The 24120-nt window shown below is 39.7% G+C and overlaps 1 protein-coding gene across 1 annotated transcript in view; it reads left to right on the forward strand.

Annotated features, from left to right (window-relative positions):
* Positions 1–24120, forward strand: part of HPSE2 (heparanase 2 (inactive)) — a 777655-nt gene that overhangs the window by 577620 nt on the left and 175915 nt on the right. The window contains exon 7 of the mRNA XM_017944184.3: positions 18773–18866. Coding sequence (XP_017799673.1) covers positions 18773–18866 — 94 coding nt within the window. The remainder of the gene's footprint in view (positions 1–18772; positions 18867–24120) is intronic.

The following is a 24120-nucleotide window of genomic DNA, read 5'->3' on the forward strand; positions in this document are numbered from 1 at the left end:
TTCAGCCTACTCCCTCTTTACATTTTAAATTTCTTCTCTTGAAAATTGGGATAATGGAACCTGACTAGGAAGGTTTTTAGGTTCACTGAGAGTGTAGATGAAAAAGTACTTGGCAAACACAGTGGGTTCCGTGTAGATGAAAGACAGGGATTCATCGTGAAGAGAAAATTGCTCAAGGGGCACCCAATGCCATGACCATATGGTAGCATTGTTGCAAGGTCTCTGGTTCTACCGCCATCCCTCATAAAGGAAACAGAAGCAAAGGAAAGATGAAGGTCATCTTCAAACTGAAACTTCATCCTGAGTGTATAAGGGCCGTTATGGGAAAGCCAAAGTGCAGGGACACAGCTGGTGCCAAGAATTGCCTCCCTGTTCAAATGGGCTCCCTTGTCAACCCTTTGTCAAGATGTTTCCATGGCCAAGAGAGGCTATGGCATGCCAGGGGCACCTTTTAAAATCTGCATTTTTAATGGTGGCTAATTTTAAAAGTAGAACTTATAACTATTTTCAGAGGCATGGAAAGGAGCCCCAATAATAAGTTGTATGCCCTTGGACCACAATTTCACCTCTCTAGGTCTCAGTTTCTACATCTATAGGTGAGAACTTTATGATCATGTAGTCCCTTCCAGTTCTAAAGTAATAAAACCATCCAACACAACTGGAAAAGGGAAAAAAGAAATCCCAGGCATTTGTACAATTCTGCACTCACAGTGTTAACAAATTTAGAAAATAAATTTGCAATGAGAAGATTGTGCTGAGAACCCCTCAGGGATCAGCTGCCTCTTACTCATTAACACATGACTATTCCTTCCCCTCATGTGTACTTCTGTTTGATCTGCGCCCCCCCAGCAGCACTTTCTCTCTTCATTCAGACAACAAATAACCAGCCTGGTAGCCAAGAATGAAATCAGTAGCAGGCAGAACAGCTTAGTTTTAATGATGCTGCAACCAAAGTTTAATTGAAAAAATAGTTCAACTTTTCCCATTCTTAGTTCATTAATGCCTCACAAGTACTCAGTGAAGTTAGCCACACCAAGTCTCCTAGGGAGAAAAATGCTAATACTCTTTGCATCTATTATCAGCTTTCCTTTCCTCTTCTCTAAGTGGACCCATTGTCCTGTGTAATTTCAATTTCACTCTAACCCAGATGTCTTTGTTTGTTTTCTTTATCTTTCTAATTTTTCATGTGGAAATTTGTTCAAAGGAGACTCTTTACTGACTCTTCTGCAGTGAGAGAGTGATTTCCATCCGTAGGACCCTCCTACTGTTACTGTTACCCAGTGATTTCACTCATAGGTCTGTATGCTCCAAAGAATTGAAAACAAGCATTCAAACAAATATATGTACACGACTGTTCATACAGCAGTACTCACAAGAGGTTAAAGGTAGAATCAGCCCAAATGTCCATCAACAGATGAATGAATAAATAAAATATATCAATACCATCTAATGTTATTCTGCCATAAAAAAGAAATGAAATACTGATACATGGTACAATGTGAACGAACTTCAAAAACATTAAGTGAAAGAAGTCAGTCATAAAGGACAACATACTGTAGGATTCCATTTATAGTTGACTCTTGAACAATGCAGTTTGAAATGGTCAGGTTTACTTATACATGGATTTTTTTTTTCAACCAAATGTGGATGGAAAATCAGCATTCCTGGGATGCAGAATCTGAGTATACGGAGGCCTGACTTTTTTGTTTACACACGGTCAGCAGGGCTGACTGCAAGACTTGACTATGTGTGGATTTTGGTAACATGGAGGTCCTGGAACCAATCCCCCACATATACTGAGGGATGAATGTATATGAAATATCAAGAATAGGTAGAGGTAAAAAATGCATAGAGGTAAAAAAAAAAAAAAAAAGATTAGTAGTTTCCAGGTTCTCTAGGGAGGTAGGAAATGGTGAATGATTGCTTAATGGATATAGGATTTCCTTTTAGGGTAATGAAAATATTTTGGAACTAGATAATGATGATGGTTGTACAACTTTGTGAATGTACTAAGTGTCACTAAATTGCACTTTAAAATGGTTAATTTTATGTTATGTCGCTTTTATCTCAATTTAAAAAAAAAAAAAAAACCAACTCTGCCAGTATCAATCAAGGTACATACAAAAGAAACCACAACTGCCTCTACTTTTCTGATCCTCCCAACCCCCAAATCATATACACTGTGAGATGGAATGTGCCCTGCAGTGAAGTCCTGGACTTTCTTCTTCATTATGAAAGAAGAGAAAAACCAAAACTTTGTCTGTTCTCATTCCCAAAAAATCCCTTAAGTTTGTTATCTGCGAAGTACTCTGTGATCTTTGGGAAAATATGTCCTAAAAATACCAGGTAGTCCTGATTATATTAATTTTTCAACCTTGCCAAGTATTGATGCCACTTAAGATGGTCAATTCCAGCCCCAGGAAAACATAAACATGTCTAAGAATTATCAGAAAGGGAAATCTATTTACAGCAGACTAAAGGTTAATGTCTTTGTGATTCAACCTTAAACTGTATTATACCAAATACAATATTTTATCTGACAAAGAGTATTTTTAAACTTAATAAGAGCACAGAGCTTACTGAATCTTTCCCAAATATCTTATAATATAAAAAATGGATTTGGGGCTGGGCACAGTGGCTCACGCCTGTAATCCCAGCACTCTGGGAGGCCGAGGCGAGCAGATTATTTACAGTCAAGAGTTCAAGACCAGTCGGCCAACATGGTAAAACCCCATCTCTACTAAAAATACAAAAATTAGCTGGGCATGGTGGCGTGATCCTATAATCCCAGCTACTGGGGCAGGGGGCGTTGAAGCACAAGAATCGCATGAACCAGGAGGTGGAGTTTGCAGTGAGTCAAGATCACACCATTGCACTCCAGCCTGGGTAACAGAGTGGTAACAAAACAAGGAAAAAAAACCACACACACAAAAAAAGGATTTTGGAGGAAAGAGGGAAGGAACATAAGCAGGATACAAAACTGAAGGTCTTTGCTTTGCTTTGTATAAATAAAGGCTAAGTATACAGTTAGTGAATTATTGAATGCTTTTTTTTTTTTTTGGCACAACTTCTCTCAACCTTTCTTCTGGTCACTTTGCTATCCAATGCAAAATTATTTTTTTTTAAACAGGAAGGAAGAGTAAATGGAAAATAGGGTTAGAGTAGCAATAAAATGATGAGAAAGATTAGTACTGTAAAAAATGCCCATCAGGCCAGGCATGGTGGCTCATGCCTGTAACCCCAGCATTTTAGGAGGCCAAGGTAGGTGGATCATTTGAGGTCAGGAGTTTGAGACTAGCCTGACCAATACGGTGAAACCATATCTCTACCAAAAATACCAAAAATTAGCCAAATGTGGTGGCAGGTGCCTATAATCCCAGCTGCTCAGGAGGCCAAGACGGGAGAATCACTTGAAGCCGGGAGATGGAGGTTGCAGTGAGCCGAGATTGGGCTACTACACTCCAGACTGGGCAACAAGAGCGAAACTCCATCTCAAAAAAAAAAAAAATGCCCATCAGCTGATTCTATTCTCTTGTGAGAGATGGGGTATAAGTTTGACTCTGTCTTTCATAGTGGCCAAAGCAAAGTGGAAAACAAAATCTAGTGTCTGTAAGTAAGAAATTAAAGTAAGTTTTCATGAAAAGCATCATTTTCCTGATACTAAGCCTTGATGCAAATTCTTATGGTGGGTCCTCATAAAAAAGTCTATTATGTGATGACATGGATGCTGATATCTGGTATAATATAATACTCTTTGTCTATCTTATTCTCTCAAAGGCATAGAAGCATAACCCACATTAAGGAAGAGGCATGCATAGGAACAGTGCAAAACAACAATGATTCATCAATCTCACGTATAAATGAAGGTGTAGAAAATCAAACTCAAGGCTGGGCATGGTGGCTCACACCTGTATTCCCAGCACTTTGGGAGGCTGAGGCGAGCAGATCACGAGTTCAGGAGATTGAGACCATCCTGGCTAACACAGTGAAACCCCATCCGTACTAAAATTACAAAACATTAGCCAGGCATGATGGGACACGCCTATAGTCCCAGCTACTCGGGAGGCTGAGGAAGGAGAATCGCTTAAACCTGAGAGGTGGCGGTTGCAGTGAGCTGAGATTGCACCATTGCACTCTAGCCTAGGCGACAGAGCGAGACTCCATCTCAATTTAAAAAAAAAAAAGAAAAATCAAACTCAAATAGGAAACTAATGTGAAACCTTTAGGAAAGTCATTTTGTTTTGCCTTTCTCATATGTTACATTTTATCCTGTTCACATCTGTTGGACAACATTCTATACAATGCAATTTCACTGACTGAAATATAGGATCTTCATATGTGTTGAGGGGACACCCTATGGTATCATTTCACTCTGTGTCAAAGAGGAGAGCTTGAGTCTTGCATCTGGAAAGGGTCTTAGAAATCATCTTGGTCAAAATGATACATGTGTGTCACATGCACCTTTATTCCTTACTAATTGACAATACAAAGTGGAGATTAAGGGTATTTCCCAGCAAAACTGCAAAAGATCAGTGTTGACATACATGATGAGAATTCCATTAGTGGACTTCTGGTTTCAGCTCAAACATGAAAATAGGAAGTTATTACTTCCTATTTGTACAAGAAAAAGCTGAAAAAGCTGAAATTTCATACAAGCAAAAGCTGAACAAACTGACAATCAATGACTTTTCTTGAATGCATCAGAGAATTGATGTTGCAGAGCAAACACCACCCTGAAATCTGGAGAGACAGGTGAATCCACAGTTACCACCAAAATTTGCTTAATAAGAGCAGAAACTGCTGAAGCCATAAGCTGGTGTCAACACTTAAGTGGTAACTCCGATGAATTGCTGGAGTCTTTGTGTGAACTAATTTGAGTATAGAAACCTGGGAGCTGCAGTCTTTGGCTCCACACTTTTGTGGGATCCAAAAAGATTTCCTAGTAACTCTGTCAGGGAGAGAGAGTAAATCATTGTGAAATATGACCATAGCATTTTCCATTTAAAAAGCCAACTCTCCAAGCCTTATCCCAGATGGGAAAGGGCATTCCCCCCACTCTAACCCCCTCTAGCCTTTCTGTCTTACATAGAGAGGGAAAAAAAGGTGAAGATCATAGCTCAGAGACACAGGTCCACTAAAAGACTGAGATTTAACCATAAAGTTACAGAACACTTGCCTTCTCCCACAACTTACTGCTATACCAGCAGCATAGTAACTGTGAATACAGCTGATAGAGTTCACCAGACACAAATTCTCTCTGAAGAGGAGTAATTAGGAAAGCCTAAAGTCAAGAAAAGAGGCATAAACAAGGATACTAGAGGAATTTGAAGCCTCTGATATCTACAGATATAGCAAACACAGTCCAGCTCCTCGCCCAAAACCTCACACCAAAGGTCTTTTTCCTCAGTTCCTATTACCTAATTCAGCATGTCAGTTTTCAACAACAAAAAATTACAAAGTAAGCCAAAAGCAAGAAAAAACATAGTCTGAACAAAGTATCAGAACCAGTCTTATATATGACGGTTACTAGAATTACTAAATGGAGAATTTATGATTAATACATTAAGTGCTCTAATGGTAGTAGACAACATGCAAAAATAGATCATTAATATAAGTAGAGAGATAGAAACTCTACAAAGGAATCAAAAGGAAATGATAGAAATAAAAAACATTGTCACAAAAATGAAGAATGCCTTTAGTAGGCTCATCAGTAGACTGGATACAGCTGATGAAAGAATTGGTGAGCTTGAGTATAGGTCAATAGAAATTGCCCAAACTGAAATTCAGAAAGGTAAAAGAATGAAAACAACAGAATAGCCAAGAAATGTGGAACAATTTCAAAATGTGTAACATACACATAATTAGAATAGCAGAAGGAGAAGAAGGAGAAAACAGAGCAGAAGAATAATGAAATAATAATGGCTTTAAGTAATTCAAGTGTTGAAGTAATAATGGCGGAGAACTTTCTGGAATTAATGACAGATATAAGACCACAGATCCAGGAAGCTCAGAGAACACCAAGCAGGATAAATTCCAGGAAAACTACAGCCAGACATATTATATTCAAACTGCTGAGAACCAAAGAAAAAAGAGAAAATCTTGAAAAACAATAGGAAAACAATACCTTACCTAAACAGGAACAAGGCAATGAAGTGCATTCATATGAAGCAATATGAACAAGGATCTGAAGTATCATAAGAAACAATGCAAGCATGAAAACAGTGGAGTGAAATCATTAAAATGTTGAAAGAAAAAATCTCACCAACCTAGAGTTCTGTGTCCAGCAAAATTATCCATGAAGAGTGAAGGAGAAATAAAGACTTTTTCAAACAAACAAAAACTGAGGGAATTTATCACCAGCAGACTTTCCCTGCATCAGAGATTGGTAGAAGCTTTTCAGGTAGAAGGAATGTGATATAGGTCAGAATTGCAAGTCTACATAAAGAAAGGAAGAGTGTCAGGGAAGGAATAAATGAAGATAAAATAAAAATTTTATTTTCCTTATTTTAGTTTGTCTAAAAGATAAATGTTTAAAGTAATAATAGCCACAATGTACTGGGTTATTATAACATATATATAAGGGAAATGAATAATAGAAATGAAGGGTGGGATAAATTTAGGATACTCTATTATTACTTGTACTGCATATGAAGCAGTACAGGGTTATTTGAAGACACACTTAGATTCATTAAAAATGTATATTGGAAACTCTAGGGCAACCACATAAAACTTTTTAGAAAGAAGTATAATAGTATGCTAAGAGAGGAGATAAAATGTAATTATATAAAATGCTCAATTAAAACCAGAGAAAACAGAAACAGAAGAGATTAAAAAATAACAGATACAAGGAATAGAAAACAGAGCATAATAGATATTAATCCCAGCTATATTAATCATCATTGTAAATGTGAATAGTCTAAATGTACCAATTAAAAGACGAAGATTGTCAGGAAGGATATAAAAACAAACTTAACCATATGTTGTCTACAATAAACCCAATTTAAACATAAAGACTCAGATAGGTTAAAAGTAAAGAGAGAGAGAAGTACAGCATGCACACACAGATCAAAGGATGGCTGAAGCAGCTATTTTCAGACAAAGCAGACCTCAGAACAAGGACAATTATCATGAATAAAGAGCACCATTACATAATGATGTATAGATTAATTCTCCAAGAATTATCCTAAACATGTATGCACCTAACAACAGTGTGTCAAAATATGTGAGGCAAAAACTGATAGAATACAATTAGTTATTAGTCATCCTTGATCTACGCTTAAAAACCTAGGTAGATGAAAGAAGACAAAAGAATCTAAGTGACTTGCTTAAGGTGACAAGACTAATGATTGGAAAACCCGAGTCTCCTAGCTCCTTGTCCAGATTGCTATCTAGTAAGTAAAAATTTTGTTTGAATAATTATTATCTTAGTTAATGCAAATTCAGTCAGGATTAAGAACCACTGGGTAAGAGAGAGAGAGAGAGTCCAGGTCACATTTTAGCCAAGATACCATTTAATTAAGCCTAGGCTTTGTGTGGAGAAGGCTGAACAGATGAAGGTCTCCAAAAACCAGTCATGTAGACCTTGTAGTTTTGCCAAGAAGAGTTGCACTGCCTGGAGAATGAAAGTGGAGATTGAGGCTTGGTTTGCCACTCAAGTGACAGAACTCAGGGGATTTGGAGTAGGTTCTAGATAGTGGGAGATTGGAAATGGGCAGGGGGTAAAAGCTGCTCTGTTGTGTTTCACTAACCGAGGTAGGATTGGAGAGGTGGTGGTATAAAGCTGGTGAATCATGGGAGGTCACTCTATGGACTTGGTGATGAAAAAGCAGATGGCTGAAAGGGTGTATGTGGGACTGGTTGCTGAATGATGAGGGTTAGTAGGATACACCAGATGTAAAGAACAGAGGCAGAGAAGATGAGTTGGCTTGGGGGAACCAAAAGATCCCCAATGCACTATGTTGGTGTTTCCTTCCTCATCTGGCTCTTACCTTCCTATTCCCTATTTTCCTTTCATTCTATGTATATACTTGCTTCTACTTTAATTGTCTAAAATATGTGATGAGAATATATTAAATTAAATTTTACCCTTTTGGATCTTAATTTAGAAAGTTAACTATCATTGTTTCTTTCAAGGAGCAATTGCTTTTTATTTCTGTCTTTAATTAACTTTTTAAAATGGAACTATTTCTGGCTGGGCATGGTAGCTCACATGTGTAATCCCAGCACTTTGGGAAGCCAAGGCAGGTGGATCACCTGAGGTCAGGAGTTTGAGAACAGCCTGACCAACATGGTGAAACCTGTCTCTACTAAAAATGCAAAAATTAGCCAGGCGTGGTTGCGGGTGCCTGTAATCCCAGCTACTTGGGAGGCTGAGGCAGAGAATTGCTTGAACCCAGTAGGTGGAGGTTGCAGTGAACCAAAATCACACCACTGCACTCCAGCCTGGGTGACACAGCGAGACTCCATCTCAAGAAAAAAAAAAAAAAAAAGGAAGTAGTTCTTTAAAGGGGATCTACCCTCCTACTTAACATAACTTCAAAATGATAGCAGTCAGCTTGCTTTCTCTTTGTGTTCAAAGCAAACTTTCCTCAATCACAGAGAAGAAGATAATATGCTGATATTTCGCTAATTCTCAGACTCTTTTTGGTTAGATAACCACAGTGAATTTGTAGGAGATTGGAGGGAAAAAAATAGAATGTTTTAGAGCACCATTTCTTAAAATTCCTTGAAATCTTTTAAAAGAAAGGATGGTAAAGAAGCATTCTGTTATGGAGGGACATGTGAAATTTTACCTTACAATTATGACATTAGAATTCCTATTAGCTGAATAAATTTAGCTGAGTTATCTATCAGTTTCAAATATTATACTGAGCACTAGTTCAAGGAACTTAAATTTTATTTCCTGGTCCTGATGTGATTTGCATCATACAGAACTGATTGTCTCTCCCTCTCAATCTCTTTCTGTTTCTGTTAACACATATCTACACACAGGCTTGTATGCACATACATATATCTTCATGGTAAATAATCCCTTTAAAGGCTTTATATGGTGAGAACTAGCTTTTCTTTTTAAACAAAGAAGTGGAAATTGTCATGAAAAGAATCATAGTGAGGTAAGATTTCCTTTCAGTGTGATATTCTTCACAGTGAGCATCCTTTGAGAAGGTATAGCTCTATGACATTGAGTTTGCTGGTTGTAAAAGTTAGGTACAGGAACTAAAATATACAAGGTGTTGGTGAGTGTAGGTAGAAAAGCAGTTTGATGTGTGTGTTGGGTTGTCTGGACATAAGAAACATCATGCAGGCTAGAGTTTAACCTCTAGCTTTTGTGATGCATGCAAGTTAGGACATGTGATTTCATATCCTCAGTGAGATACAAAATAATGAGAATGTCTCAATAAATCTACCTCAAACTATTGGCTGTCCCTGAGTGAAAACTAAGGTATCTAGAAGCCTAATGGAGAATATTCTATGTAGTCAAAAGGCTGCCACCTACTGATATGTGACCTTTATTAACTGGCCTCCCTTCCAACATTCTAGATTCCATGTCCTTTTTGGTCATTAGTAATCACCTTGGTCACTGTGTTTTTACACCAGGTTCAGTATGTCTAAATATAGAAATATAAGAATAACATCTCCCCTCATCAACTGTTCTTGCATGGGATTAGAATGAAAGTTATTATTCAGCCAATCACTGATAGACACTCAGTCAATTCAAACTAGAATTGTAAGTAAGTTCTCCAGGATAATCTTTTTAATTTTCGTACAAGGAGAATTTCTTCTCAAAGGGAAACCTCTTTTATTATGAACTGTTGGCCGAACAGATTGATTGGTATAAAGGTGTTTTGTTGTAATGAATACCCATATATTAGTTAATATAACACAAATTGTTTTAACAATTAAATCGCCACATCTCAGTGGCCTGGCAGTAGAAGTTTGTTTCTCACTAACGTGACAGTCCAATGCTGATGTACCTCGGGGATGGCCTCACATGTGGCCATTCCAGGACCCAGGTAGTTACCATTTTGTGGCTTTTCCTCAGAGACTTTTCCATTCAGCTGGCAATGGGGACAGACACTACAAAGAAGACATGGCTTCTTAATTTCTGCTCGAAAGTGAAAAACACCTACATCTACTTTAGCCCTGAAGTGACACATTATTTCTGCTCACATTGTTTTGGCATTCCCCTGCCTCTACCATGTAAGAGGGGCAAAAATGTAGGTTCTGGCTGGGCACCTGCTTCTTGGCAACAGCTCAGCACTATGGAAGGAAAGCTCAAATTTTTGGTAATCAGTAAACTGTCTTTACCCTGTCCCAAGGAGCAAGCTCAGGTGAATGGGATCTGAAGTTCGCCTCATGTGCCCTACCGTCTCTCAAGAATCACAGCCTGAATTGGTTGCTGTTCAATTCTATCATGGCTGAAACAGGAAGTACTACTTAATTTGATTTTAACCCAGCATTTCCTAAACTTATTTGACGATGGAGCCCCCTTTTCTTTATATAACAATTACTAAAACACTTTGAAAAACTTTTTCACAAAGAAAAGGGTAGTTTTACCACCTCCATGCTTTTACTTATCTACCCCGGTTTTTGCTTTTGTTATTGTTTGGGGTTGGTTTTGTTGTAATTGTTTTGTTTTCTTGAGAAATTTGCATTTAGTTCAATATTGTTTAAATTTGGTTGAAGTAGGCAAGACTAAAGGCAGCTGAAAAACAATTTTACTTGACTACAGGACCAATGAAGTAAGCATGGTGCTGTATTGTTGGGATACTTGGCAGATCAAAGTACAGAAGGAAAAGTTTTTGGTATCTGTTACTTAGTGCCTATATGATCTCTGGTTTCCTACTTACTAATACCATGTGAGCTGTAGTTTCTAATCTGCAAAATAGAGAGTGTTCATGAAGATTAAATGACACTACATGTAAAATAGCAAATAAGAAGGAACTTAATATATGTAAGACTCCTCCCTTCCTCTTTCACCTTTCTATTTTCTCCTAGTTAGTAATATACTAACTTAATTATAGTTGAGTTGTGCTATCCTGCCACAATGACAATTACATGAAAAGAGGCCAGGGAAAGAATATGGTAACAGTATAAGCAACCCCCAGTTTACAAACACTGAATTTTGTTGTTGTTGTTGTTATACTTTAACTTCTAGGGTACATGTGCACAACATGCAGGTTTGTTACATATGTATACATGTGCCATGTTGGTGTGCTGCACCCATTAACTCGTCATTTACATTAGGTATATCTCCTAATGCTATCCCTCCCCCACCCCCACAATAGGCCCCAGTGTCCAAGTGATCTCATTGTTCAATTCCTACCTATGAGTGAGAACATGTGGTGTTTGGTTTTCTGTTCTTGTGATAGTTTGCTAAGAATGATGGTTTCCAGCTGCATCCATGTCCCTACAAAGGACACAAACTCATCCTTTTTTATGGCTGCATAGTATTCCATGGTGTATATGTGCCACATTTTCTTAATCCAGTCTGTCACTGATGGACATTTGGGTTGATACCAAGTCTTTGCTATTGTGAATAGTGCTGCAAACACTGAATTTTTTAAAATACTGCACATAGACGGTTGGGTTCTGGCAACTTAGACCCTATCATTCCTGTTATTGATGCCTCACAATTTAAATTTACCATGAAGCTAATGAATTAAGCTTCAGACCCCTCTCTTGCATGGATTCCTATGAGTGCTGAGAGTTGTAGAATGTTCTAGGTAGTAAGGGGATGGAGGCAGATTGCTATGAGGAAGCATTATGTAAACATTTCTGGTAAATTGCCTGAAGTAGTCTCAGAAGAAAGGAATTCGATTCTCTAAGTTTCTGGGAGTTTGCTGTGATTTGTCATTCGATATAAATATTTACTTTTGTACGTATTATGTGTTTTGTAGTTTAAAAAATGCTTTTTAACTTTTTTTTTTAAGAGAGTCTTGTTCTGTCACCCAAGCTGGAGTACTGGTGCCATAATAGCTCACTGTAACCTCAAATTCTGTGGCTCAAGTGATCCTCCTGTGCCACTACGCCCAGCTAATTTTTTTGTTTTTTGTAGAGATGAGGGTCTCGCTATGTTGCCCAGGCTGGTTTCAAATTCTTGGCCTCAGGAAATCCTTCCACTTTGGTCTCCCAAAGTGCTAAGACCACAGGCATGAGCCACTGTGCCCAGCCTTGTTTTGTACTTTTGATTTCCTCTTCTTAAAGAGGGCCCCACAACTTGTGTAAGTTTCAGACCAAAAGCACATGGATCAACTTCTGCCCACAATTCTAGTGCCGTCACCTGCTACTATTCTGAACATTTTGAGAGGTCCCTCCCCAGAGCCCACTCCAATGGCTGGAGCTGTGTATGATTTCCCTACCCCTTTCCTTTCCCAGCTTCCTGTACACCTCTCCTTAACACCGCTGGGATCAAGATGATTTGAGTCTCTGCCCACACTCAGTGCCTCTCCACATACAACTCTGGATATATGGGGAAAAGGGTCTGGGCTTGAGGCGCAGGACCCAAAGTGTGCAAAGAGTTAGGAGAGCAAGAAGATGAAGAAAATGGAGCCATTGGCATAGCATTTGAGCTTCGGTTGGTTCATTGTGGGTTAAATCTTACAGGCACTCATTCTTTCATTAAAGACATTATTTGCCTTTAGTATTGCTCACAACTCTGACCTTTACCTGTACTATTTTTCTATACCATTTTTCCAGAGTACAAACTCTTTCTTACTGAACTATGTCCCTTTAGTAGGTTAGATGATTCCCGTATGGAATTATTTGAACTGGTTTAAGAAAGCCAAAGAAACATCTGTATTCTGTAGAACCTTTCTTTGTAACAGCGTTCATTTCATCTAAGCTTTCCTGCCCAAAGCAGTTCTGAAACACAGGATAGGAAGGTTGACTTTTTTTGTAACAGTGTTCATTTCATCTAAGCTTTCCTGCCCAAAGCAGTTCTGAACACAGATAGGAAGGCTGACCCATTGCAAAGAAGATGAAAACTAATGTAGCCTCAGAAGAAAAGCTTGATGCCAAGTGCTCAGCAGGAGCCCAGGCTGAGGGCCTCTGGAGGAGGGGCAAGTGCAATTTATAAAGCCTAAATACTCAAAGCAGCCTTTTCCCAGTGTTTGCTTCGAGGTGGCAGACTAGGTTTTATAGGTCAACAGGGTTTTTCTAATGATTATCCAAGCTTCTTCCCCTTCAGTAGGGAAGGCCCCGATTTTCTGGAATTACCTGCCCAGTCAGCAGGCTGGGTGTTAGAATTCTGAGCAGACTGCCCCTCCTCCTTGAAACCAGCAGGGAGCAAAATAAGTCCGGAAATTCCTGAGCATTGGGAAGCCCGCACTAATGCAATTACCTGAAATAAAAGAAGGGGTCAGATAATAAAGGGCAAAGGTTTTTCCTTTTAAAGTAAAGGGCCAGGTAAACAAAACCAGCTGCCCCTGGAGCCAACAAACTCTCCTCATTAAATGTTTCAAGAGCCTAATGGGCATAAGTGGCTAATTGTAGTACAATCCTGAAGGCTGAATCTAGTGGCCTGAGGAAGGGGGTCAGTAGGATGGGAATGGGGTTAAAACTTGGCTGACAGAGACAGGAAGGAGGTGAGCTCTGCCCCTGGCAGAGGACCTCTAAATGGCCAAAATGAAATTAAAATAAGAGTAAGATGCTTTGATTGGGAGTCTCTAATCATTCTGACAGTATCCCCATGAGATGGGCTTGGATGTCTCATTTGGAGCAATTTTAAGTTTAAATGCTAGTTGAATAGGATCTGGAATACAGGTTTATTGAAAAACTAATTATGGGAAATTTTATGTTTATTTACTATGAAAAACTGGAAGAGTATGCAGCAAAATGTTGCAATGAGCCTCGCTAGGTGTTGTGCTTATACTGTAGGTGATTTTCCATTTTCCTATTTCTATTTTGTTCATGTTCATTCTCTAATTCATCTACAATGAGCATTTAGCTCTTTTATAATAAAAATAAAGGGCAACACTAAATGAAATAAGATGAAGAGTATTGTGCTGGAACTAAAATGTAAAATTAAGGGGGACAGGAGAGTTGGTGAATGCATTGATAAGTGGTTCCTTTTACTTTGTATAGTCTGCTATCTTTGCCACTTCCCTGGATACATGCTTGATGTGAGCTGCCAATCTAGAGGCAGGAATGAATTGCTGGCATTGGGCGAGACAGACCTCTTGACCATGTATTAATACGAAAGTTTCAACTTCATTGCCTTTGTGATAGTTCTCAGAAAGGTTATTTCTGCACAGCCTTTTTTGGCTTTGGTTTTTAGTGGAACAGCTCGGCCACTTGTGGTATGATCTTAAGTGATGCTGAATTTCAAGAGAGCTTGAAGGATGACTATGATTTACCTAAAAGTGTCAGTCTAGGTGATTCTAGACCATTCTGCTATGTTTAAAAAAAAAGAGAGAGAGAAGAAAAGAAAAAAAGAAATCACCGTTATCACCATTTTTAGCAATTTATTCTTACAAAATGGTCACCACAGACTACTCCACCTCCTTCATGCCCAAATATAAATGATATATTTAGATTGGACCTATCAGCACATGCAACTACCATCAGAGAACCAAAGCTCTGTAACTGGGAAGAAGCTTTCAAATAGCCACAAATTGCTGATGCTGAATGTTTTCTTAGAAGCTTCACATTTACAATGAGTAAGTGCAGTAAGTTAGTTGTCCAAGAATATCCAAGAAAAAGGTTTAGGTATTGATAAATTCATACCCTATGGGTTTTGTTTGTTTGTTTGTTTTTGTTTTGTTATGAGACAGAGTCTTGCTTTGTTGCCCAGGCTGGAGTGCAGAGGCGCGATCTCGGCTCACTGCAAGCTTCGCCTCCCAGGTTCATGCCATTCTCCTGCCTCAGCCTCCCAAATAGCTGGGACTACAGGCGCCAGGCACCATGCCTGGCTAATGTTTTGTATTTTTAGTAGAGACGGGGTTTCACTCTGTTAGCCAGGATGATCTTGAGCTCCTGACCTCATGATCCGCCCGCCTTGGCCTCCCAAAGTGCTGGGATTACAGGCTTGAGCCACCGCGTCCGGCCATACCCTATGGTTAAATGATCCCCTCTCTTAAAAGCGATGCTGAATTCTGGGTGACCAAAGTTCATATTTCCATAGTACAATATAAATGTGGGTTTAAGGTTGCAGATGAACGTTGCTGAAACTTCTCAGTATAATGTGAGGATTCCTTTGACATTCAAATGTGAATTGGACTCAGACTGAAGTTATTAAAAAGATGCTGTGATCATCAGGCTAGAGGAGGAAGGGGTCCTTAGCTGGGTCAAAGGTAGAGGCAATGCCCAGGGCCATATTTTAGAAGCATTTTAAAGGGTCTCTGACATCTCTTTTAATTTCCCTTATTCTCCTGAAGAGCTCATCTGCAGCCATGGCTTTGTCCATTACTTATAACCTGAAAAAGACCCCCACGTCAACATTTCTTGTCTCAACTTTTCTCTGTACCTCTTTCTCATATCTCCAGCTACCTGGTATGTAGTTCTTTCTTGATATTCTGTACACTTTTGATATGTCAGACAGTATCTTTCATCTCTCTTAACAAACTGTATTCCCATATGACTAACCTACATTTCTTTGGCAACAGTGTTCTCCAAGGCAATCTCTCTTATATGTTCATGGTCATCAGTGACTCCCTTCCTCTCTTTTACCCTCTACAGAAGCTTTATTTGTTCTTCCTTCATGGCTGCTCGCTTTCACTTTTCTTGTTCTCTCCCTTATTTAGACCCAGATCATTTCTTGCCAGCACTATTGAGATAAGATAACTTTGTTTATTAGTTTCCATGCCTGTATCTCCTCCTGCTCCAATCCAATTCACAGCCCATGGGAATAGCCCAAGACCACCTGAGAATGATTGGATCCAGCTTGTAAGGTTAAAACTGGGGACAAGAATAGGCTAAAAAGCTTAAGCCAAGGTTACTGGATTTCATCTCCCATGTATCAGATGAAGGAGCAATTGGACTATTTCCGGGTTCAAGAAGATAGAATGCTAGCCATTGAGAGGAGGTAACAGGGATCAGATTTCAGCACCATGTCAGAAGAGCTTTTCATCAATTAGAGCTGTGATGCAGTGAAACAGTCCTAGTAGTGTATGACAGTTAATTCCTTTCCCTGGATATGTTCAAGCAGAACTAGAAAATCACTTCTAAGGGATATTGTATCAAGCTTACATGCTTTAGGCCAGCTGACCACTAAGGTCTTTTCAAACTCCAAATTTTTACAACATATCACAGCCATCTCCATCCCTGCCTCTGCCTCACACCTGCTGGGAATCCAGAGTCTGTTCTTGCTGCTCTACACTTTCCTCACTCCAAGTTCTACAGCGGGTAGCATGCTCTCCTCCAGAGGGATGCTCCCCCTGCGCATCCCATCCATGGCCTTTCAGTGTAAGTTTCTGCTGCCTTGGGCCGTTAAGTAATCTGAACAGGGTAGATCTGGTTATTTAATAGCTTTTATATGCCAGGTCCCATGCTCAGCATTTTTCCTTATGTGATCAGTACACTAACCCTGTGAAAATACTATAGATTTGGATTTTTTGAAACCCACTTTAAAGAAGGGACTGAACCAAGGTTTTGTAACTCCGGGTTCTGGGTACTTGAGAAAAGGAAAGAGGAAAGGAGTGAAGGGACCCTCAACCATGGGCCACAGATTGGGGTAGGCTAGAGAGGTTCTTCACAGGAAATCCTACATACTGAAAAATTACATCTGGAATTTTTATCTCAATAAGTATTAAACTATCTGTGTTGCTAACAAAAATTATAAATATTGATGTTTAATATAGTTACTGGGGAACTAACTGAGAAAAGAAGAAACTATAATATATTTGATTAAATAATAAAAGAATAATTACAATGCATTACTTGTTATATTCCTGGTCACCATATAATATAGTAGCAAGTATTCATGTTCCTCAAATATGTGTTAGATTAGCAGTGCTTAAATTATTTTTAATTTTAACACTACTCTGTCACAATATGCCTGGCTTCCATGTAGTATGCCATGTATCTGATCTTTTTTCAAAAATCAGAGGGGCTAATTAAGAAGTACTACTATGAACAGGTTATGAGATAGGATAATGGACATGGATATGCCCAGCGCTATGTGTTGCATATAATAAATGTTTATTGGATCTGAGTCTGGCATCTATACAAGGGATGAGGCAAAGGATGTGTTATTATTTTATTTCCTGATATAAGTAACCATCAAAAATTTTCAATTACATGTATCCCCTGGCTCAGAAATTCCACTGTCATAGTATTCTATATTTACACATAACTTAATTAATCAGTCTCCTATTGTTTATAATCCCATCTTTGTGAGCTGACAATTAGAAAGAACTAAAAGTTGTTCAGTCCCTACTGTATGCCAGGAACTTTACGTTTGTTATCTCATTAATTCTCAATTAAGCCTGAGGAGAAGACATATTATCCCCCATTTAAGAATAAAAAAACTGAGGCCCATAGAGACTATGTAACTTACCCAAGATCATATAGTTAGTAAATACCAGATCTGGAATTTGAACTCAGATATTTCTGGCTAAAACCCAAATTTGCTCCAACATTCCAATGGTTTAAGCACTGGATTCTGTGGAAATGTCGTGAAGTGGTAAGTGAGGCCAAAAGGAAGGCTGAGTGGGTAGATCACTACCCTTACCTCAACGAAAGCACCTGTCTTACAATAAAACAAACATTTAAAAATTAACCATTCCAATACATCACATGTTGGTATAGCGAGTTGACATTGAAAATAATTTTCACATAGTTCTATAATATGTAGTGATAGGTGGCTGCTTCTTAAAAGTGAAATAATTTATCATTAGCCAGCAACCAAGGATAACTTAGTGGATTGGAAAAGGCACCCAGGAATCACAAGCATTTAGAAATTGATGGAATTCAGAACTTTGCCAAGATGGGGGTAAGGGAAGGTCTGAGGTAACAAAGGTCACCTAACTCTGGGTCAGCCTTAGCTTAGTCTTCAGAAAAGAGTCTCACAAAGGATATCTCCACAAAGCTGGATGGGCCTGTTTTGGTCAAATATTTACAACATAGTGTCAACACAACTTAATGTTTCATTTAAGCTAAGAAAAACCAAACCAAAACAAAAACCGATGAGTATCAAGTTGTTACTATTTTAGGAGAGGGCTCTTCCACGTGTGTACATCATTCATTCCTTTGTTCATTCATTCTGGGGGTAGTGGGCAACCACAGCATATTTTGGTAGCAGGTTGACTACAGAGTTTCGCCCGCAGGAATGAGCTGGAGACTCACGCACTACACTAAGTCAGATTTTTGCTTTGGTATTTATTTTCTTATTTAAAGGTATGAAAAAACTTATTAAAATGATTGAGTATTATTTCAAACCTCTCACATACCTTTATTACTTTAAGGTGGGATTAGTGATGGGCATGGGATGGGTGTTAAATTATTTCCCCAAGGGAAAAAAAAGTAAGCTTTTCCTCATTACCCAATTTGTATTATGGAATTTCCATCAATTCCATCAAGTAAGCAATGGGGTTTCATGTGACAAAAGCTGAAAAAAATAACAGTATTAGCCCACAAATAGCGGTGGAAATGGAGAAGATAAAAAGGTTATTATTTGTTTGAAAAGTACCCAGGGTCAAAACCTTTTAGAATGTGAGAGCCCAGGTGGAACCCTGGTTTGTTTCCTCGGGCAACAGAGACCTCCGGCTAGAAAAATGTATTTATAGTCCTTTGCTTGAGATTTTATCTGATTCTTATTTTATTTTCATTCCAGTTGCTACATTGATGGCCGGGTGGTCAAGGTGATGGACTTCCTGAAAACTCGCCTGTTAGACACACTCTCTGACCAGATTAGGAAGATTCAGAAAGTGAGTAAAAGTATCCTGGGAAGAAAAGGAGCAAGTCTGGGGGTAAGGCAAGGAAAAAGACACAGAGTCCCAGCTGGGCCTCAGCGCCGTGGGAACCAGGGTAGAAAAATAGGAAAATAGTACAGTCCAGATGGGCATGGTCACAAGCCCCCCATCACAATTGTTGCCTGTCATTTGTTGTTTTTCAAATTGAAAAGGGTCTGTGTGTGCCATATCAAGGTTTAAAGCATCTCTATTGTTTTTAATTAATTTTTTTTTTTTGAAATGGAGTCTTGCTCTGTTGCCCAGGCTGGAGTGCAGCGGCATGATCTCAGCTCACTGCAACCTCTGCCTCCTGGGTTCAAGCAATTTACCTGCCTCAGCCTCCCAAGGAGCTGGGATTACAGGCACAAGCTGCCACGCCCAGCCAATTTTTATATTTTTAGTAGAAATGTGGTTTCACCATGCTGGCCAAGCTGGTCTCGAATTCCTGACCTCGAGTGATCCACCTGCCTCAGCCGCCCGAAGTGTTGGGATTGCAGGTGTAAGCCACTGTGCCTGACCTAAAGCATCTCTATTTTAATTGCTTCTAAACTGTGAGTTTCGTAAGGGAAGAATAGATTTACCTGATATTTTCTTTTTTGGAGGGGTTTATTTTAGGTTACTTAAGGGAGAAAATGATTATATTCATTCAGTGAAATTCCAATCTGGGGCACTGGCAATTCTAAGCCATATTTACACTGTTCCTAGGTGTCTTAGAATTAGCCAAGTAAGATCTTAATTTTGTAAAGTTGAGAGGAAAGCTATAGTATATTAAGCAATTGCATGTAGGTGCTGTCAGCACACCTTTGGTCAGTGATTCTCAGACTTAAGGACAATCAAAATCACCAGTGGTGCTCACTAAAGTTTCTAATTTCACTCCTGAGGTTCTGATTTAATATGGCTGGAGTGGCTTCCAGAGGTCTCTATTTTTAATAATCTGTCAAGTGATTTTCCATAATGCCAATTATGGATCACGTTTTGAAATCCTGTATTAGTTAATTCTAAATTGTGAAGATCTTACATCTACAATTGTCATGGGCCTCTACAACATATTATTATCTTTGGTTGCCTGGTGAAGGTTCTTTTCCAGGGAATGGGGACCCTTTGAATAGTTTGCTATTTCTTGAGCGAATTAAACAAATCTTTGGAAAAAATTTGTAATAAGCAGGCTCTCAATAAATACAAGATGAATTAATAAACAGACAAATGAATAGCTCATTTATAGCTCTGAAAGGAAATCCTATTTGAAGAAATCAAAGAACATCAGTTTTGACAGCTGAAGTGGAAGGCTTCACCTTTTTTGTATCCATCCCAATGTCATACTCAGATTATAAACAGCATCTGGAATTCTCTTGTTCTCAAGAGTTGGATAGGCTGAGAAGCCTCAGAACTTCTGAACTACTACATCCCAATCTGATCCCTCCAGGGAGCAGGTGCATTGGCCAGCACCCTTATCTGTCACTGCCTTTCACTAGGCAAAGCCTAGGAGAACTAAATGATTTGAAATATTTCTACCAGTCCCTGTTTGATATTCATTTAGTGAAAAATATTCACTGAGCATTTAGCGAGTACCTAAGGCAAAGTGTCAGATGCTGGGGATACAAAGTGGTATAAGACATGGTCTCTGCCCTCAAGGTAAAGTAAGTTTTAACACTTACTTTCAGCAGATTGAAAACATATTACCTAATGTAATAGAATGTTAACCTATTGAATACTGTAGTCTTCTAAGCATGTTATGCTAATCTGATATTACATATTGCCCTCTAGAAGGAGGGAAGAATTTTCTGTCATTAATTCATTTGTTTATTGCTTCATTCAATAAATGTTTATTGAGTGCTTACTATATCTAGACACTGTTCTAAGTGTTTATATTTCAATAGTGTACAAGATAGTCAAGTTCCTATAGTTTTGGCTTTTCCCGTTTTGAGTTTGATCAGAGGGTTGTTGTTGGAAGTAAAATGATTCAGTTCTATCAAGGCACTGAGAGTGAAGGTTCTAACTGCACTCATGTTATTATTTAAGTACAACAAGTGGCTGTAGGTCAGAACTAAGACAAAGGTGTTGGAAGTTAGGTTCTTTCCTTTATCCCCACTTCCCGTTACCCTCCCCCACTGCATATGCCTTCACCATATGAACCAGTTTGAAAACTGAAATAACTTACCTCCTGATTTATCTGGGCCCAAGAAACTTCAGAAAAAGAGCTAAAACCCTGTGCCCAATTGGTATTCAGATCTTTAAAAACAAGCCTAACGGACTTAGAAGGGGAAGGGTAAGTGCTGTCACAGGGAGGAACAGTGGGACCCCTGAGAGATGACTATATGCAGAAAGCACCTGGCAGGGGAGGGCTAGGCTTCACAGCAGGGTCTGGACTTACCTTTTGGCAGTTGCAAAGAGAACATGCCCAAAGAGAACCCCTCAAGCCAGGGTTCCTATTCTGAATATCTCTTGCTGTGCAACAAATTACCCCAAAACTTAGTAGCATAAAACAGCCATTTATTAAGCCAAAGGATTGTATGGGTCAGGAATTCTCAAAGAGTACAGAGGGAATGGTTTGTCTCTGCTCCATGATGTCTGAAGCCTGAGCTAAAAGACCTAAAGGCTGGGATTACTGAAAGGTTAGTATCTGGGACCATCAGAAGACTTGTTCACTCCCATCTCTGACAGGGGATGCTGTACCACTTTTCCTAACCTAACCTCAGAAGTCACGCGGCATCACATTAGCCATATCCTATTCATTGAAGGGGTCGCCAAGACCCACCAAGCTTCAAGGTGAAAAGAAATTAACTCCTCCTTTCAATGGGGGAGTAGCAATACTCTGGAAAAGCATATAAGACCAGAAATGTTTTTGCAGTCATTTTTGGAAAATATGATCTTCCACAGTTTCATCCTCCCTGTTTCATTTAGTAGGCTTTAAGTCATTTCCCTGTTTTTTTCCCCCGATTCTCTTTTACAAAGCTCTTGCCAGATACTGCCTTAAGTGAGTATATGCTAGAGGTGTTGCTGGATCATGGATTCCCTGAGATTTGAACCACTGGATAGACTTCTCATTGGCTAAAGCAGTCTGGACCCAGTTGTTAGAGCCTCCAAGAGGAGAGTCTCTCTCACCACAACCCAAGGTGTACTAAGCACTGGCCTTCCCTGGGGACATGAGAGCTAGGAGACTAGACCAGGATCCCCAAACTTTGATTGCTGAAATGTTGCTTTGACTGTTCCTGAAGTCCCTGGTGGGTGGGGAGGAGGGTTCTTGGGAATTAGGGTCCAAAGTACAAACTAGGGTGCACTAGCAAATGACTTTCTTGCAAGTTCCTCAAATCATTTCAGAGATGGGCCAAGTTAGGTTTCACGTTTTTTAAATTTTTTTTTTTTGAGACAGAGTCTCACTCTGTCGCCCAGGCTAGAGTGCAGTGGCGCAATCTCAGGTAACTGCAAGCTCCACCTCCTGGGTTCACACCATTCTCCTGCCTTAGCCTCCTGAGTAGCTGGGACTATAGGTGCCCGCCACCACACCCAGCTAATTTTTTTGTATTTTCAGTGGAGACGGGGTTTCACCATGTTAGCCAGGATGGTTTCGCTCTCCTGACCTCGTGATCCACCCGCCTCGGCCTCCCAAAGTGCTGGGATTACAGGCATGAAGGCATGAGCCACCATACCCGGTTTTTTTGTTGTTGTTTTTTTTTTTTTTTTGAGATGGGTCTCACTTTGTCACCCAGGTTGGAGTGCAGTGCCGGGATCTCAGCTCACTGAACCTCAGCCTCCCAGGCCAAGCAATCCTTCCACCTCAGCTTCCCTGGTAGCCAGGATCACAGGTACATGCCACCACAACTGGCTAATTTTTGTGTTTTTGGTAGAGACAAGGGTTTCACCATGTTGCCCAGGCTTGTCTTGAACTCTTGAGCTCAGGCAATACACCCGCCTTGGCCTCCCAAAGTGCTGGGATTATAAGTGTGAGCCACCGTGCCTGGCCTTCCAAGTAAGGTTTTATTGTCTCTATACCTGGAACCTTCACCCCAAAGCTGGAAGTGTACTTTGTTTCTTCTCTCTTTGTAGGCCAGGCGCGGTGGCTCAAGCCTGTAATCCCAGCACTTTGGGAGGCCGAGACGGGCGGATCATGAGGTCAGGAGATCGAGACCATCCTGGCTAACACGGTGAAACCCCGTCTCTACTAAAAAATACAAAAAAAAAAAAAACTAGCCGGGCGAGGTGGCGGGCGCCTGCAGTCCCGGCTACTCGGGAGGCTAAGGCAGGAGAATGGTGTGAACCCGGGAGGCGGAGCTTGCAGTGAGCTGAGATCCGGCCACTGCACTCCAGCCTGGGTGGCAGAGCGAGACTCCGTCTCAAAAAAAAAAAAAAAGAAAGAAATTGAAGTCCTAAGGACCCCATTAGGCCCACAGTGGTAGAAAAGGGGCAGATTTTTCACCAAAATGGTGCCATGTGGGAGTGGCTTTATAAATCACTGGTAAGGCTGTTTGATAGGGTATTAGGCCCAGGATTTGAAGTCTGATGGCCTGGCTTAAGTATAGCTGTGTGGCTTTGGGCCAGTCACTTACTTGATTTCTCTGATTTTGTCTCTTTGTAAAATGAAGATGCTAAGGATACTATTCTCCCTCCCTCTTAGGTAGATTAGGAAAGTCATGTGAGAACGCCCTGTTTTGTTCATTGTTATTGAATGCTAGCTCTTATTGCTATTATTATTGTTGTTATAGTTATTATAGTTATTTTTAATAATTTCTGTGACTAGAGAAGCTTTACATTACCTTTATCCTCAACTTGTTCTTTGCTTTTTCTCCTCTTTCCTCTTTTTTTGAACTCTGGGGAATATGATAGGTGATATTTTTGGCACCTGAAAGACAATGATTCAATTGCTAAAAACAGCTGTGGTTTGCAAATTTGGACTGCCACTTAGAGAAGAATTATCAGTTTTCTGAGCAGTGGGTGAATTATCTGGTTATATGAAAATCTACATGATGCATCTGAAAGCCAAATAGAGACATGTTTGAGCAATGTGTGGACAACTCACCCCTTTGGATGATCCACACACTCTTTCCCTTTCATTAGAATGATGATGATCATGTGTACATTGGGAGATGAGTCAAAGGAAAGAGTTGATAATCTAAAAATACAGGGAAGAGTCAGATGGGAAAGTGAGAAAGTTTAGGACACAGTGCAGATGGTATAGTCTGGATAGCTGGGCTGACTCCAAAACAATGACTTAAGAACCAAGAAGAACCACTTT

The sequence above is a fragment of the Papio anubis genome, chromosome 11 (assembly GCF_008728515.1).
Source record: "Papio anubis isolate 15944 chromosome 11, Panubis1.0, whole genome shotgun sequence".
Lineage (NCBI taxonomy): Eukaryota > Metazoa > Chordata > Mammalia > Primates > Cercopithecidae > Papio > Papio anubis.